General features: G+C 61.7%; 1 protein-coding gene across 3 annotated transcripts in view; it reads left to right on the top strand.

The window, feature by feature from the left end:
- LOC119096413 (ecdysone receptor) overlaps positions 1-16,421 on the top strand; it is a 50,395-nt gene extending 33,974 nt beyond the window's left edge. For all 3 annotated transcript variants that reach the window (XM_037219301.1, XM_037219304.1, XM_037219302.1), the window contains 7 exons: positions 5,132-5,293; positions 6,109-6,249; positions 8,161-8,294; positions 8,770-8,949; positions 10,691-10,843; positions 13,881-14,106; positions 14,537-16,421. In XM_037219301.1, coding sequence (XP_037075196.1) covers positions 5,132-5,293; positions 6,109-6,249; positions 8,161-8,294; positions 8,770-8,949; positions 10,691-10,843; positions 13,881-14,106; positions 14,537-14,778 — 1,238 coding nt within the window. In that variant the 3' untranslated portion in view covers positions 14,779-16,421. The remainder of the gene's footprint in view (positions 1-5,131; positions 5,294-6,108; positions 6,250-8,160; positions 8,295-8,769; positions 8,950-10,690; positions 10,844-13,880; positions 14,107-14,536) is intronic.
- Positions 16,422-17,066: the final 645 nt, after the last annotated feature.

The following is a 17,066-nucleotide window of genomic DNA, read 5'->3' as shown; positions in this document are numbered from 1 at the left end:
AACCGGACCCGGTCGGGGACGTTGCCCCCCGGCCACCGGCGGCGGCGTCGGCCATATAGGCCAGGGAGGCGGAGTGAGATAGCGGCCGAGGGCGGGCGGTCCCCGGCGTGTCGGGCGACCAGATGGTCCGACGCCACTCCTGAGAGGAATTCGGCCCCAAAGTGCGTGGCCGGATCCGGCTTTGGACAGGATCCTTCTTGGGCGGAGTGATTGATGCTCGCGACAAGCTAGAGTCCATCTCGGGTGATTCTGGCTCGCGGATGGGGCGATCCTTCCATGCAAATGCAGTTTGAGGTAATTTCGATGCGATCGACCTCCCATGTAGGAGGCCATAAAACGCTGGCTCGGCTCGCCGTCGAGCCGTCGAGTACTATACTGTGGCATGAAGGGCCCCATGCCCTGCCTGGCCGCTGATGTCTGTCTACTCGGGGGATGAACACCTTCCTGTTGCTCCACTCCGAGAGGGAGCAGACCTGAGCGGCCGCCGGTGGGATGGTGCTATCTCCTGCGCTCTGCCGTCCGCCCCTGGGCCGTCTGTTACCGCCGGCTGTAAAGTGGCTCCAATGGCGAGGGTATAATTGTGTCTTCAAGGCCGTGCGCCTCCTCTCCTGGCCCCGGATTGATACGCGAGGGGCTAATTGCCTATCCATTGGGCTTGGACGTGATAGCCTTCCAGCGGGCTGGACTCCTAAGCTACAATAAACTGTCGTTTTCAAAGATCATGAGCTAAAACGTGTGCAACTCAATGACACGTTTTCGTGTTGTATAGGTGTGCACGGGACGTAGCTCAAGAACTTCGACCAGGCTCGTTTTTGCATTCAAATCGCTTTGCTACATCGGTGCGCAACTCAGAAACGAGTGCATTATGGCCGGCCTGTTACCTCTCGTTGCTAGAACAGCAGCGCTCAGCGAAAGTCTCGACTTGGTCGCGCGCTGTCAGGCAGCAGATGTGGCGCCCGGCGACGGACGCGGCGCGGCGGTCGTGCGCGCCGCGGGCCCACCTGGAGCCAGCCCAAGGTGAGGCGGCGCCGCTGTCGGCGGCCGTCGGGCCATCTGTCGCCGCGGCTGCGGCGCGCCGTCACGACCGCGCCATCTGCCGCCGCCGCTGCCGGCCGCGCCGCGTCCGCCGCCGACCGACCCCGTCGGCCAGGGTTAGGTCATGGCCGGGGCCGCCGCCGATCGGGCGGTGGGCACGCGCTCGCGCTGCTCCCCCCTCCCCCCTTCCCCCGTCCCTCAGAGGCCGCAGCCACCGCTCGCTCTTCTGGTCCAACTCTCGCGCTGGGATACGGCGGGGCGGTCCTCCGGAGTCCTGCGGTCCCGCGGTGCTGTCCTCTGCGGGCGGGGCCAGGTTACGTGAGAATCCAGCGCCTCTCGCTGAGAACCGTACTCTGCCGTGCCGTGGACTTACGGGCCCCGCACTTAACTGTCACGCGAGCTTACGTTCGGTCGCAGCCAGCACGCTAGGGGATGTTTGGAATTCTTTGCTTCAGCTCATTCATGCAGAATTTTATCGCGGCCAATCAACACATCTGAGCACGCGATGGGCATACACGAAATTTGACGTCCGTAATCATGTTCATGTAAGTCGAAACTGCGTCGTTTGTTCGACAAACAGCGTTATTTGTTTGCCAGTTCCGCCGTGTCTGCTTGTCATCAGTGTCCACGGTGCTTGACAAGTCAGTTAAACGGCTTAATGCACGGTGTTATCTCTGCATGCTTAAAATCGGCCACCGTGTGCAGAAGTATTAGTCTGCCTTGGTTTCCTGCCTCTTCTCTCCTCAATCGAAGCCTCAATTAATTGGTTCGACCTTGGGAGAGTTCATGAGAAGGTTCACGACTACAATGCCGCAGATTGTAATTAGCCACGGTTTAACTGGGCTTAATTTAACTCCAAGATGAATTGGGCACTTGCGGTGCTAGGCCGTTCTGTTCCCGTGTCAGCTCAGAGCCGCCTGAGGCGCCGTCACCACCTGTTGCTGTTTTATGTCGGCATCCAGGCGGCAGGATTGATGACCCAACGTACTCAACGCACCTCTGCGCTGGCTTGGATCGGTCGTGGTGGCTGTACCTCGTGTCCCGTCGAGGACGCTGCGGGCGGAGATGGCGTCCCGCACCACTGACCGCCGCTCGCCGGCGGGCAATCGGCTGGTCTTCTGCGGAGCGTGGCAGTCGCTGGTGACTGCGACGCCGCGCGGCGTCTAGCCCTCCCGCCTGGCCAGCCGCCCGGCCGGCCGACCGGCCGACCGACCGGCCGACCGGGCGCCGCACCCTCCCCGCATACCCGGCCCGGTTGTTGACACGGCCGGGAAAGCTGGTCAGTAAGATATGCGCCAGTGTGCCATCTCGCGCCGCGCCGCGCCGCACGTGCATACGAGAGCCGGTGATTTGCAGGCGGTGTCGCGCGCGGGCCGTGTGGCGCGTGCGGGGTGTGAGTCACCTGGCATCGACGCGGACTGATGGCGCCAGCCATCGGCCGGTTTTGATGTCCTTGGCGGGTCGGCGCGTTTCATGTTCTGTCTCTGGTTGTTTTGCTGACGCCAGAACTACGTGTGGATTTAATGCGCGTTGAATGGCCAGATATGTGCCTGACTCGCCGCGTGGTTTTTGGGCGTCTGGCGGCTTCCTTCCCAGTGTTTTGCCGCCTGTTTTTGTGCGGCGAAATTGCCGATTTTTTCTCCTGGCAGGCCAGAGCGTTTATTGCACCGGATGGCCTTCCCAGGCCCAGAATGAGATGAGTAAAAAGATGCATCGTAATTTAGAGGATGGCCGGAATTATGTCAGTGCCTTTAGTCAGCAGGCGGGGCCGACGGCCTCATGTACTGCGCACTTCCCCGAGCGGGAGCTGGCCGGCCGGCCGACCGAGAGGCGCCTCACGGGGTGGGAGACCCCGTCCAATACGACCGGGACGGGATCATTCGCCTGACCAGTATGTAGGCGGACCAGTCTGTTCGCCAGACCAGCCTGTGAGCAGACCAGTCTGTGAGTGGACCAGTGTGTTTGCCACAGTGGTCTGTGTGCCGGACGGGTCTACTGCCGGACCAGGCCGTGGCCAGGCCCCAGTCACCAGACTCCGTATGTCTGTTTGGTCTCAGCGGGATGCTGGTCGCCAATCCACGCAGACCGGCCGGGCTCCGCGTCACCGCGCGCCGCGCAGCTCCGCGGGTCGTGCCGATCGGCGTGTGGGGCGGCGGCGGCGGGGAGCGGGGAGCGGGGAGCGACCAGGCTCGGCCAGCGGCACCGGGATCGCCCGCTCGTCAAGCGCCGCCGCCGCTCGTGCCGTGCCGCGCCGGCCCGGTGTGACGCCGTGACGGTCCGGTGGCGCTGACCTCCACCGCCGCAGGTCCCCACGCGCCAGGAGGGGAGGGCCACCGCGCGCACGGTGGCTCCGTCCGGCGGCCGGGAGGGGGGGGGGAGGGGGGGGGGGGGCGATGGTGCGGTTCGGAGCTGCCGGATGCGCTGGTGATGTGCCTCAGCGCCCGGTTTTGAAGCAGCTGTTCGCACCTGTGGTGCTGTACCCATGTGCCGAGATGGAGTGCCCGCACCTATATGCGGTGATGCTAGCACTATGTGCTCATCGATTGCGTCGCTTCACCGAGACCCGTTTGACCTCGGCTCATTTGCTTTCACTGGTGTCAATTAGTATGATGAATGTGTCCGCCCTCGCTTGCGAAACTCCAGGCCAATCTGCAGGCCACTCTCCAGCATCATTTGCGCACCATTTACATGCCGTCGATCGGATTTCGTTGGCCGTGGGATAGTGGGCTGGTGATTAGACCACTCTGTTCCGTGGGCTCGCCTGCGCCCCTTTAAACGGCTCTGTCGGGCGCTTTGTCCGCTGAATGGAGGTCCTTTCCCCGCGGAGAGCCACCGGTCCAGTATGGGTGCACCCACAAAGGCCGGCTTCGTACGGAAAGAATCGGATACACAAGCCGCGAAATTCTTGTGCCACTTCAGCAGAAAGGCTGTCCATTGGCGGGCATGAATGGGCCATTTTGCGGCGATTCTGGCGGTCGTGCTGCGGAGAGCTCAGGGTTGGCGCCGAGGGGGGGGGGGCGTACGGGGTTTCCGGGGCCGCCCCCCCCCCCCGGCTCAGGTGGCAGCCTGGCCCGGGACGGCCCCGTGGACCGGCCACCCTTCCTTGAGCCGGCGCCGGTGTTGGCGGACGTGCTCCGTGTCGGTGGCGGCGGGAGCGTGCCTGCTTCCGCCCGTCTCGCCAATCGGGCCCGGCCAACAGTGTGGGCGGGGGGGGGGGAGGGGGGCGAACGCGAACGTCGGCACTCAGGGCACGGTCGTTCCCACGGTCAAGTCCGAGTGGCGGTCCAGGCGCGCGCAGTGCCGTGCCACTAATGTATGGAAATCTCGCGGGAGCTGGATCCGTGAACCTGCCGCCGCCCGACCTGCCGAGCCCGGTCGCAAACCGGCAGCCGCCAGAGCCGAAGGTCAATGCCATGAACGTCGTCAGCAACGGGGAATGTCGGACGCCCAAATCGGATTGAGCCGAGGCTAATACTACCGGTGTGGTAACTTATTAACGTCCGCGTTGCATAAATCCCTGGCCCCCGCTAATGCGGCAAAAATGTTCGGGGCGCCGCGGACGCGGCGGCGCGGCTGCAGAGGCGGAACTGCTCCAGTCGTCAACCGACCGCAGCGAAACCGGTCGGAGGACGACAGCTATTCCCTAATCCAATCAGTGGGATTTGCCGCGAGACGGTTGTTGACCGTGCGGAAGTCATACGATTATCGGGCCATGGAGAGAGCGTGCAGGTCGGATGAGACCTCGGCGGCCCCAGTCGCGGTCACTCGGATAGCCGAGCGCCGCGTCACCTTGAACCGGCGCGTTGACCCCGCGGCATGCGACAGTGCTTTGTGGCCGGCTGCTCACCAAGTGTTACGCATAGCTTGCGCATGAGAAATCGCTGGCACCGACTCTGCATTACTCTGCCTGAGCGTATTGATTAGACTAGCAAGGTGCCGATGATTTTCGAAGTCCTTGGTTTTGTGAGAAGCCGCTGGCCCGTGGTTTCATGTGGAACCGTTTTAGTCAAATACCCGCTGCCCCAGTCCCCGCCAGGTCATTAGTGGTGCGATGATGAGCCGGTGCCTGACCGGTCGGTGACCTCGTCTGCCGCAGGCCCCGACGAGCTGGCGTCACCCTGCAGTAATGGCCAGTACGGCATGGATGATAAGAAGAAGAAGGGTCCGGCGCCGCGCCAGAACGAGGAGCTCTGCTTGGTCTGCGGCGACCGCGCCTCCGGCTACCACTACAACGCACTCACCTGCGAAGGCTGTAAAGGTGAGTGTACGCTCGCTGGAGACGGCTGTGCAGGTGGCATTTTGCTCGGACTAGGGGTGAAAAGGTGAGACTCATGTGGGGCCTCTGGAGGTACACTCGTATTATCCACGAATGCCGTGAAAGCAAGACGGGGGAGGCTCCATGAAGACACATGTTCAGCCCCCTGTGACGCCTCTAAAGATACGGCTGCTAAGACTGCGGTCATTGCACCAGCCCCCCCCCCCCCCTCAAACGTAACGGCTGCAGTGGTGAGCCCACCTCGCTTCCGAAGGCTGCCGTCGTTACGCCATGCCCAGTGACGACTGCAGTGACGCGTCCGACCGTCTCGGCCGCGAAGGCTGCGGCTGCGCGCCGCTCGCGTGACGCGTCGTGACGTCTGGCGCGGCCGGCGTCACGCCGTCACGACCGGGCGCCGATAAGCGTCCGGCGGCGCCGCCACCGGCGCCGTTTCCTCAAGGTCGGCCGGTGATGCAGCGGCCGGCAATGCGGAACAGAGCGCAGCGCTGGACCGTGCACCGGGGGCCGGGGGCCGGGGGGGGGGGGGGGGGGCGACGCTCGCGTGATGTGGGGCCTGCGCCGCTTTCCGGGCCGGCCGCTTGCGGGCTGGTGTGCGTGAGGGGTAGGTCGGGCGGACGGGCTGGGGACGGGGGCTTGGTAAACGCGACACGCTGATTGGCCGACGGACAGGGGGATTGATACAAACATGGCCGAGCTGTCCGGCAATTCTGCGGCAGGATTTGTGTACATTCGGGCTACTGCTGACCCGTTGTGGACTGCGGCACGTGGCGTCTAACGCTAAACGCCCTTCGTTTCAGGTTTCTTTAGAAGAAGCGTGACGAAAGACTCAGTGTATGTATGCAAATATGGCCAAAATTGTGAAATAGACATGTACATGCGGAGGAAATGCCAAGAGTGTCGGCTGAAGAAATGCATCGCCGTCGGGATGAGAACGGAATGTGAGTATGGCAGCCGAGCTGGGGTCAGCGTGCCGATGACCTTCGCGAGGAGCCTGCTGACCTGCGGCTCTCGGGAGCAGTATGTCACCAACACGGCTGGAAAACCCCGGAGGGGAGGGGGTCGGGTCCCCTCTGTAATCGCTTCCGCATTCGCTGCCCGTTCGGGATTATTGTCTGACGACTGTGACACGTGAAGTGATCTGATGACCGTTAAGGGTTTTACTTGTGCAAGATTAAATCCAATTAGGCTCGCGAGCAGATCCTTCTGCTGTCCGGTCACCGGCTGTGCATTTTGAGTAGTGGTTGTCGCTTTCGTTACAGCTGCGTTTCCGAAGCTCGACCGAGGCTTACGGGCATGTTGAGGTGCTCGTTTAAACGCATCAGTGCACTACCCTTTGTGGCGGTAATCGGATCCCAGCTCAGGAACATCTTTGGGGAATGTTTGTGTGTTTCGGCGTTTATCCGATTGGCCGCTTCTTCCCGAACCACGTACATCTTGTACGGAAGACACTTTTACCCAGCTCTTGCTGTCAGGTGTTGTTATTTGCTCTGCTGAGAGCCTCGAAGTTAAACGAAACGAAAATGGGAGGACCGTTGGCTTCCAAAACAGTCTTATTTCACTTCCGAGATCACATTCACCGCGTCGAGGCGACCACACTTTGCCACAAACTGCTCCATCTTGAGGAAGATGGTGTTGGCACAAACCAACGCATTCCCCCTAGGACCGGCGCGGCATGTTCTCACCTGGCCATCAGCGCCCGAGCCGTCACATGTCAGCTCCGCGTCAAGCGACGCTTGCCGGCCGGGTAGCGGCGTCCGTTCGCCGCGTTTGTTCCGCCTCCGGCTTATCACCCGCTCGGAGATTGTTGCAAAGCCGTGCCGTCGGTGGATTGGATCTGCACGTCCTTGAACCGCTGGCGGTCAAGCTCAAGGGCGCCGGGCCGTTCGCCCGCGGTGTCGCCGCGGAGGACGCACTGCAGGGCCCGGCCCGGGCCGGTGGGCGGACCCGGTCGGAGGACCATTCAGAGTCCGGACAGACCCGACAGACCCGGTCGGAGGACCGGACCCGGTCGGAGGCCACGCGCGCCGCCAGCGCGAGGCTCTCACGGCGTGATGAATGATGGCGCCGCTGTCGCAGACACGCGCTGATGCGCGCTGCGCTTGGGCCCCGGTTCTGCATTGCGTGCGCGGATTGTGTCCGATAGTGCGTTGAAATCACGTTTGATGATTTTGGGACAGCGCTGTGGTTTCAAGTACTTCTGATGTGAAGTTTGGAAGGCTTTGTGAGCTCCGTGTGCGGAAAGTTTAGGGAAGACTGTAGCAGATCCTCTCTATTGTTCGAGGCTTTAACTATTTTTTGAGCACCTGCAAATTGGCAGGGAATGTTTCCATTATCCATATACAATGGGTGAAGGCATGCTTCCTACAATGGGGGGAGACATGCTTCTTACCACAGGCATTGGGGGTTATACTTGTCACTGGCGGCAAAGTTGCCGGCTTGTGAGCATGAATAGCCCCGACGACAACGTACCGGAGTTCGAAAATCGATCATTGTGGGGCTTCGCTGACTATCGCACATTTGGTGTGGTAACTTGCGACACTTAGTTCCACACATTCAGCTGCGTCCGTAAGGAACATAGTTTTATTTTTAAAGACGTGGTGTCGTAGAGTTCGCTATTGTGTTCGTCGTAATGTCGTGTCGTGTGTTGTGTTGAAGTTGGCGACCGCGGGCAGCCTGTAATCAATCAATCAGGCAATCGATCAATCACATTTTTCAGAAACATCCAGAGCATGGGTTTTTCAGCATTCCATTTTTACGGGAACTATCCCCAGTGTATCACCATTGTGACCGGGGTCCACCACAAGTGTGGCCGGGGGCCATCACCATTGTGACCGGGCCATTCGCCGCAGGTGTGGTGCCGGAGTACCAGTGCCAGGTCAAGCGGGAGGCGAAGAAGGCGCAGCGCGAGCGGGACCGGCCCAACTCGACCACGTCGGCGCAGGACACGCCGGCCGACACCAAGCGGCAGCGGCTCGTCTCCGCCGTGAGTGTGGCGCCGCTCCGCCCGGTCCGCGACGCGGCCCCGGCTCCCGTCGCGACCCGGCCCTCGAAGCGACCCTGGCTCCCGCCGCGACCCGGCTCCCGTCGCGACCTGGCTCTCGAAGCGACACCGGCTCCTCTGCGATCCCAGCTCCCGACCCGACCTCGGCTCCCGCCGCGACCCGGCTCCCGACCCAACCGGTTTTGTTGTCGGCGCGTGTGCGTTGTTATCAGCGCTGGTGTCGTGCTGTGATGTCGTGGTGATGTTCCCATCGCAACACCGTCTGTGTCGTTGATGCCATTGTATGGTGCGATTTTGCTATCGCAATGTCGCGGTGTCCGCGATTGCCCGCTTCGGTCTAGTGCTGTCCGTGTCGTCGCGCCGCCGTACCGGTGTCGCACCGCCAGCTCTGGAGTCGTAGTGCCGCCGCCGCGTTGTCCGCGTCGGTGACGGTGACGCCTCTCCCCGCCGTCGGCAGGGCTCGTCGCCGTCGGTGGCGGGCGCGGCCGGCAGCGGCGGCGGCAGTATGCCGGCGCCACTCGCCTTCCCCGTCAACCGCAAGACGCTGACGGCCGAGCAGGACGAGCTCATCAACAGGCTCGTCCGCTACCAGGAGGACTACGAGTCGCCCACCAAGGAGGACATGCGTCGCTCAGCGGTGAGTGGTGCCGCCTGCTCCGCTGTCGTCGCGCTTCCTAGCCTCCACCTCTCGCCCCCTCTCGCTCCCTTCTCCTGGTCGCGCTCGCCCCGGCGTCGCAGGCACGCTGGGGCCTCGGGAAGTCGCTCTGATGGGCTGCCTGGTGCGGAGTTGCTCGATGGAGTCTGGCGCGGTGTCGGCAGCCGTTTTGTTGTGTGTGCTGCGCCCTACTGCAGCCTTACCGACGCCGGCACCTTGTCCTGACCGAGCTCGCTGCCCGGCGCGCTGGGAGCGCTGTATGCTGCAGACGTGTCGTCGCGATCGTCACTCGCCGCTCGGCCAGCCGTTTTGCTCTAAGGGGAAGTGTTTTCGCGTCCGGCGTCTGCAGAGGCCTTCCGCGTGCTTTGTTAAGCCATTTTTATCATCCCGGTGGCGTTTTGATCTGGCGGACGGTTTCCGTAAAAGTCTGTAAGCTGACGAGCCGGCTGCAGCGAGCGTCGGCGGTGCCCCGCTCGGGGGTCCGTTTGCGGTGGGGTGCAACACTAAGCCGGCTGGGGCTCCGGACGGGCCGCGGGGCCTCTCGGGGAGCGGGCCAGCCTGGCGTGCTGGCTAAGCCGATCTGCGCCCGCGCGAGCCACCGCTGCCCTTCCGGGGTCGGCTGGCGGCCGGCAACGGCGCCTGGCGTGGTCGGGGGGCCTTCGCCCGTCGCACCTTTTTCTCTCGTCTGTGTGGATGTGTGTGAATGTGTGTGTGTGTGTGTGTGTGTGTGTGTGTGTGTGTGTGTGTGTGTGTGTGTGTGTGTGTGTGTGTGTGTGTGTGTGTGTGTGTGTGTGTGTGTGTGTGTGTGTGTGTGCGTGCGTGCGTGCGTGCGTGCGTGCGTGCGTGCGTGCGTGCGTGCGTGTGTGTTTGTTTGTTTGTTTGTTTGTTTGTTTGTGCGCATGCTGCCTCCGGCTGCGGTGCTCCCAATTCGAGGCGGCCATTAAGCTCTGTCCGACCATTAAGCTCTGAGCTCATCCCTGCGGGTGTCGAACTGACACAGCGCCCCTTCAGATTGCTCTGCGTATTCCTGTCGGTGCCAGTCCACTAGTTACGCGTGGTCGATACTGCCTTCAATTGATGACACCCTCAGCTGATGGATCAGGGGCGGCAAACCTATTCTGAGCCATTCTCCGCCTTTTCAGAATCCACTGCCATTAATTCCGTCTTCCAGGAAGATCCAGTGGATCAGCTATGAGCGTATATCGTGACCGTAATACTTAGCACCGGGAAAACATGCAAGGACTGAACGCGTTGTGATCAAGTTAACTTCGGGTAGGAAAAGCTCTCCCAGATACCAGCCCGTAGCATGACTGAAATGCCACCCGTTCATGCTCTGCTCCGCTTTCCGTCGTGATGTCCTCACACTCTCGTGACTGGTGACCTGTGGCCCGGTCTGGCGGCGACGGTGGCGGCGGCCGGGCCCCACCGGCCGTCTGTGGTGGCCGCTGCTGGTCGGCCCCCACTGGCCGTCTGTGGTGGCCCCCACTGGCCGTCTGTAGTGGTCCCCACTAGCCGTCTGTAGTGGCCCCCACCGGCCGTCTGTGGTGGCCGCCGGTGGTCAGGCCCGACCGGCCGCCTGTGGTGGCCGCTGCTGGTCGGCCCCCACTGGCCGTCTGTGGTGGTCCCCACTGGCCGTCGGTAGTGGTCCCCACTGGCCGTCGGTAGTGGCCGCTGGCGGCCGGCGGGCCAGCCGAGCGTGACACGAACGGCGCGCTCCCGGCAGTTGGAGCGGACCAGCTCGGACCCGGCCGTGCTGCAGTGTCAGCAGATCACCGGGCTCACCGTGCTCACGCTGCGGCTCATCGTCGAGTTCACCAAGCAGCTGCCCGGCTTCCAGGACAAGCTCTCGCGGGAGGACCAGATCTGCTTAGTCAAGGTGGGTGCCGGCGGCGAGCGGGGGCGGCGGCGCGGGCGGCGGCCGGCCAGCCTGCGCGGCGCCCGTGCGTGCCCGCGGCCGGCCCGGTCGGCTCAGGGCTCGTGGCGGCGAGGCCGCGCGGCTCCGGTGAGGCGTCAGCGCCGCTGTGGCGGCCGGCCGGCCAGCCCCGGCCGCGACTAGCACGCGGTGGAGGTCTGTGCCGGGCCGGTGACGGTCGTGTCGGCCCTCAGCTGGGAGGTGTCGCACGTGTCGGGACAGCACCGGGCGGACCGCAGTTTCTGTGTCGAAGACCGCCGGGGCCGCGTCGGCGCGGCCGGGGGTGGCGCCGAAAGCAGCACGTTTTCTGCAGCGAGTGGTTGGTTATCGATCGGCGTCACTCGGGTCAGATGCGATTCGCTGGCAAGATTTGGTAAACAAATGCTGTCTTATCAGCCGACCCGTCGTGACCGCCCGACTAAGAATACGTTCGGCCTCGATCGCAGGGTGGCTGCAGCTCATGCATGCATCGATTCGTAAAGTGCATGCATCTTGCCTCAGCGGTATACATAAGCCAGTTGGGACCCGTCACTACGTTCTGGTCGGGTCTGCTGGTTGCTGGTCTGCTGGTCGCTCATAAGCTGCAGTTTCCGGCAAAAGTTGTTAGCTACTGGTGTTCTGGGTAACGGGCTAACCGATGGGGCGGTCACGCGGCAGCCAGGTTTTGAAAGGTCCGCATCGACGAGAGGACCCGCGATATCCGCTGGAGAAAACTTCTGACTTGGACGCCGGGACGTGGCCCGTAGAACACCACATACTGCCTCGGATCACGTGCACGAGACTCGGTTTGGCGCCTTTCGCTCACGACGTCCCGGGCGACAAACGGTGCGCAATCGCTGAGCCTGCAAGCCAAGTCATATGTGAGTGCCCTTCGTCAAGGTCATCACGGACAGATGGGACGATGGCTCGGCGAGAGGCGCGTTGGCCACGGAGGACATTTGGGGAGTGGCCAAAGTGGCATGCACGGCGCCTGAGGATGTCGCATTGTGTCCCGTTCGGGGGTCGTCGTCAGCCATTCGCCAAGGTCATCACTCGGCGGAGAGTGCCTTTTGTCAGAAACTGGCGCGGCGGCGTCTCAGGCCGGACTTCCGCCCGCTCCGTGGGCTTCAAGGAATGCCGCCGGTTGCCGGTATGTGCTCGGACTCGACGCGGGCATCTCGGTCGAGCGTGGCGCTATTGGTGGCCGCGCGGCTGCGCCGATCGGCGGCATTCCGCCGGTGCGGTGTCACGCTCTCCCACGGTCGGCCGGCCGCCGCTTCCTGCCGCCGCTAACACGGCGCCCCGGACCCGCCCCCCTGACCCCTGGCGGGCGGCCGCGGTGCCGCCGACCTCGTCGTGACCCCGCCGCCGTGCGCGCGTCCTCCATCGGCCGGCGTGGCCTCTTCAGAAGCGTCTTGGTGTTGAGTGTCCCGGCTTCCTCATAGGGGATGCTCGTGTCGAAGCGCTGAATCAGCCCTCTTGGCGGCATGGACTCGCGTGAGAGGACAGCCGGGTGGGGCCTTGTGGCGGCCGAACAATGGGACTCCAGCAGGCACCGCAGTCGCCTTGCGGCCGCCGGAATGCTGTGTGCCCGGAACAATCTCGTCCCGCTTTGCTAGGCCCAACGCGATGCAGGCTCTGCTTGACTGCATGGCGAGTGGTCAACACCGGCGGCGATTTCTCCGGCGTTCTGGCCAGCTGACGCCCGGCGCTCCGACCGTGGCCTTGACCTTCGGCCGCGCATGGCGGCCGACCTGCCGGCCAAACACCCAAACACCAGAGGTACCGCGGCCGTGTCGCACACGGCGCCTCTGCCGCCGAGTGACGCCTCTGTCGGCCTCTGGAGCTCTGCCCCGGACGGGCACGGATGCGGCCGGGTAGCACTTCCGTCACCGCAGAGAACTGGCTGTCCTGGCCATAAAGCTGATTGCCGGACTCAGCAGATTCCGACAGGGCTCGACAGCCCGCTCAAGGCCGGCCGGATCGCGCTGCTGAGAACGGATACTGGGCGACATCGGACGTGTTTCGAGCCGGCGCGGCCGCTTTTTGCCGAGCGTCGGCTTGCCGTTCGCGAGCTGTTTGATAAGTAGAAGTCGCTTCTTGTTCATTGCCGTTGCGCGAAGCATGAGCAGGTCAGACCTCCAACTTTGCGCACACTGCGCTTGGTCAGACGGCCTCTTCAGAGCTGACAGGGGAATGTGATGTGTATCCGGCCTTCGTAAGACGCGAAATGATCGAGCTAGTTGGAACTTGTCGCTGCTCAGCCATAGGAAAATTCTACTGAAATGTATGAGGAATTTGGTTTTGCGACACGTATGCCGATTTTGATCAGTACAAATGACTGCCGACATTTTGGGCATCGGCATTCAAGTCGTGAAGTTATGACGTGTTCGGGGAAGCACGATAATTCAAATGTTGAAGGTTACTTGTTCTCCTGAAATCATCCGTCTTCATTTTCGATCCCATTTGCCCCACGCTGATTACGAAGGGTGGGCGGCGATACTTAATCCGAACAGCCATATTGGTATAAAATAAGCCGACAACTGTTACCATCGCGATTGTGTTACACATTGGACTTTGGTGTGCGATTTGATTTGATGTCGGTGGTCACCTCGTCATCGTAAGGCCTCTAAAACAGAATTGTTTTATATTTTATTTTTGTAGGGTAGAATGGCCCCGGTGTTTGGTGTACTTTTATTAGTTGTTTGTGGTAATAACGTTACACTGATATTAAACGTCGGTATTTCCACGCATTTATATTTCATTCTAGCTCTTGCGCTCCACAACTTGATACCAAGGGGGCTCACATTGCCTTCGTGGAACCTTCTATCTATTGATATTGTAAATGCCGCCCTCAAAAGATCGCACCTCATCAACACCGCTGAGCCTCTCTCCCAACGGCTGTCATGATTCACCGTGGCGTTTCCGCGTCACGCCGACTCCGAGCTCTGTGCCGAGTTCCGTGTTTGTCCGCGCCGCGGCGCCAGCGTCGCCGTGGCTGACGTGCGTGCCCGCCCGCCAGGAATGCTCAAGCGAGGTGATGATGCTGCGGTGCGCGCGCCGTTACGACGAGGGCACCGAGTCGATCGTGTTCGCCAACAACTACCCGTACACGCGCGAGGCGTACGAGCGCGCCGGCCTGGACGCTGCCACCATCGACAAGAACTTCAAGTTCTGCAAGAAGATGTGCAAGATGAAGGTGGACAACGCCGAGTACGCTCTACTCACGGCCATCGACATCTTCTCAGGTGAGCGGAGCGGACCGCCGGCCCTGCGGTGGTGTCGGTGTGCGCTGACTGAGAGCCAGGGGCGCGCTCGAGTACGACGTGAGGACATTTGCCGGTGGCGTGTCTGTTAGTTCGGTGATCGCAGTATGCTCAGTCTTGCACAGATGGTCGTGATAAGCGCTGCGTGCTTCAACCGCGTCGCTACATGCTCTCCACGTGAGTCTGCGTCTCCGCCCCACGTGACGTTTGCGGAGACGCCGCGTCCGCTCCACGGTTTCTCCGCGGGTCACTCCACGATCTCCGCTGAAACCCCGTCTTCATCGCTCCGTGTTCTCTGCTGAGACCCCGGTTCTCTGCTGATGCCCCGCCTCCATCATCCCGTGTTCTTCGCCGAGAACCCGTCTCCGCCACCCCGTGTTCTCCGCTGACATTCCCTCGTGTCGGCCGGCAGACCGCTTCATGCTGCACGAACCGGACAAGGTGGAGCGGATTCAGTCCATCTACGTGGAGGCGCTGCGGGCGTACGTGGACTGCCAGCGGCCGCAGCCGACCGGCGTCACCTTCGCCAAGCTGCTCAGTGTGCTGACCGAGGTGCGCCAGCTGGGCAAGCTGAACACCGAACTCTGCTGGTCGCTCAAGCTGCACAAGCCGCTGCCGCCGTTCCTGCACGAGATTTGGGACGTGCCCACCTAGTGGCCGGAGTCGAGGCGACTTGCGGCGCGCGCGCCGGCCGGCCGGCGGCGCACGCGCACCAGTGCCTTGGCGGGTCGTGGCGCGGCGCAGACGGACTGCCCAGCAGCCGCCGGTGACGGCACGTGACGTCGCGCCGGGCGGCCGCGTCTGACACTGCGGCGAGACTCGTCGCGGCGCGGCGCGGCGCGGCGCGGCGTGCCGTGCGTCGTCATGGAACTGCGGTGTGTGGTGTCCACAGAGGCCAGCTGTATTTTATTCCCATAACGGCCCCGCTTTTTATAGCTCATGACCATTGTTATACGTGACACTTACATCTCATTTTGTGTACAAACTTGTATGATTTTCATCGCATCGGTGTGTCGGCGTCCTGCGTTGTGAGCGCCCCTGCCCTTATTTATTCTGATGGTTGATTTGTATCTTTCGCTGTCCGCTCTTCCATCCAGACGCGTGTGCAAACACTTTTGCAGTGCTATTTTAAGTTGGCAAAGCGGTGTTTGTGCAATATTGACACCAAATCCGAGGTTGGACTCCATAATAGCCGACAGTAGCTGTTGTTGATGGGACCTATCCGCGGACTGGCGGAGCCGCCTGCCGTCCGCTCTCTGAGCAGAAGCCGGGAGCTCTCTCCTCTCCATAATCCCGCCGGTGGTCAGCGCTGCCGGCTCGGACGCCGCCTCCGCCGGCTCCTAGGTTGTGATGAGATGTTCGCGGAAGGGCGCTGATATTAGTGGGAGCGTGGTGTGTCTGGTGTCTGTGACCACGGAGCCGGGTGTTAAGGGCTGGCATCACCGCTGCTCTCTCGATCGCTCGTGATAGCTGCACCGAACGCCAACAATCGGAGTGCGCTGTTTTCCTGTGACGCGGGCCGCGGTGTTCTACATTGGTTTGAGTGAACTGCATGCATCGTTTGGGACGAAATGTCTGTTAATTTGGCGCCAAAATGGCAAATTGCACTGTGCAGTAAGAAAACAATTAATCGGGCATGTTTGAAGGTAGCCAGGGTTTGCCTGTTGAAACGGCGTATTTCACTTGATTTAGACGCCAATCTTGGCTCGTGATGGTTCGCATGTGCACTGCAAGTATGCTTGTAATAGGAAAACGGGATATTATCTCAAATTGTGTCGTTTCATGTCGTAAAAATGGCCCTCAGCCTCCGGTGGAACCCAAAGAGCTCCTACCTGCCTAGCAGACCCGACCCCGCAAACAGCTGCCGTTTCGTATATCCAGTGAGCGTTGCCAGACGAGTTTGTCGGGGCCCGTTTCAGTGGCCTCAGGACGTGGCGTCCGTGCTGGGCTAGCGTCCCCTGGTCGGCCGCCTCGGGGCGCGCGCGGACCACGCCCCCTCCCGGCCCTGGACAGTGCTGAAAGTACAAAGTCGTCTGATACAATCGAACGCATCCGGCGGCTCGCTGACCCGAGCGAGAGAGCGAGTTTGTACACATTTCATTTGTACATAGGTGGTCATAGACTGTACCTGCTGTTGGTGTGCGTGCGTGTGCGTGTGCTGGCGGGCGCTCGCCCGAAGCGATGTGGGGCTCCACGCTCGCCAGTGCATCTCCGAACGTGTGAGCCTTTTTATATGCAAGGGAACGGTTTAGTCCTCTTATTTTTGTCCAATAAACTGCAAATGTGCGAGGATGTCACGACGACTGTCTCGTTGGTGAAGGCTGCGCTGCGGAGGTGACTGTGTGACGTGTGCGTCGGGGATCTGGAAATGTTGTCGGCTTGCTCAAGCCGAGCCCGATGACGGAGTCCATGGGGTGGGCGCTGCTGGACGGGACGGACACCAGCAGGGACTGGAAGCGAGGCGTCGGCCATGTTCGGGACTGGAAGCGAGGCGCCGACCATGTTCGGGGCAGGAAGCATGGCGTCGGCCATGTTCGCAAAGGCTCGCCTCACTTGGGATTTTCGGGGAAGGAAGCGGCTCGGAATGTTCGGTGTAGAAGGCGCTGCTGAGGTCCACAGAGGGCGGCACTGCTGGTGTGATCGGAGACGTGAGCTTAGCCCCGCTTGACAGCTCGGATAAGTAGCAGTTTTCCAGGACTCGGACGTCAACGTGTGAATTCCCAAGAAACGCTGGGTTTTGCCATTCACCATCTGTGCAAGTCCCCACAGCCGTTATCAAGGCCCTGTATCATCAGAAAGCCGGTTTGCTCCTGCTTGTCACCGTAACGTATAAAGATTCGGCGATAAACGCTTCAGAGAGTCGGAGACGCCTGTGTAGGACAGACAATGTCGTGCAGCCAGGGGTGATGCTGGAAGCTTTGGTTGTTGATCTGTGTCCCATT

This window comes from Pollicipes pollicipes, unplaced genomic scaffold (genome assembly GCF_011947565.3).
Source record: "Pollicipes pollicipes isolate AB1234 unplaced genomic scaffold, Ppol_2.1 Scaffold_4295;HRSCAF=5057_pilon_pilon_pilon, whole genome shotgun sequence".
Classification (NCBI taxonomy): Eukaryota; Metazoa; Arthropoda; class Thecostraca; order Pollicipedomorpha; family Pollicipedidae; genus Pollicipes; species Pollicipes pollicipes.
The sequence above is the reverse complement of the archived record's forward strand: the minus strand, read 5'-3'. Positions and strand labels throughout refer to the sequence as shown.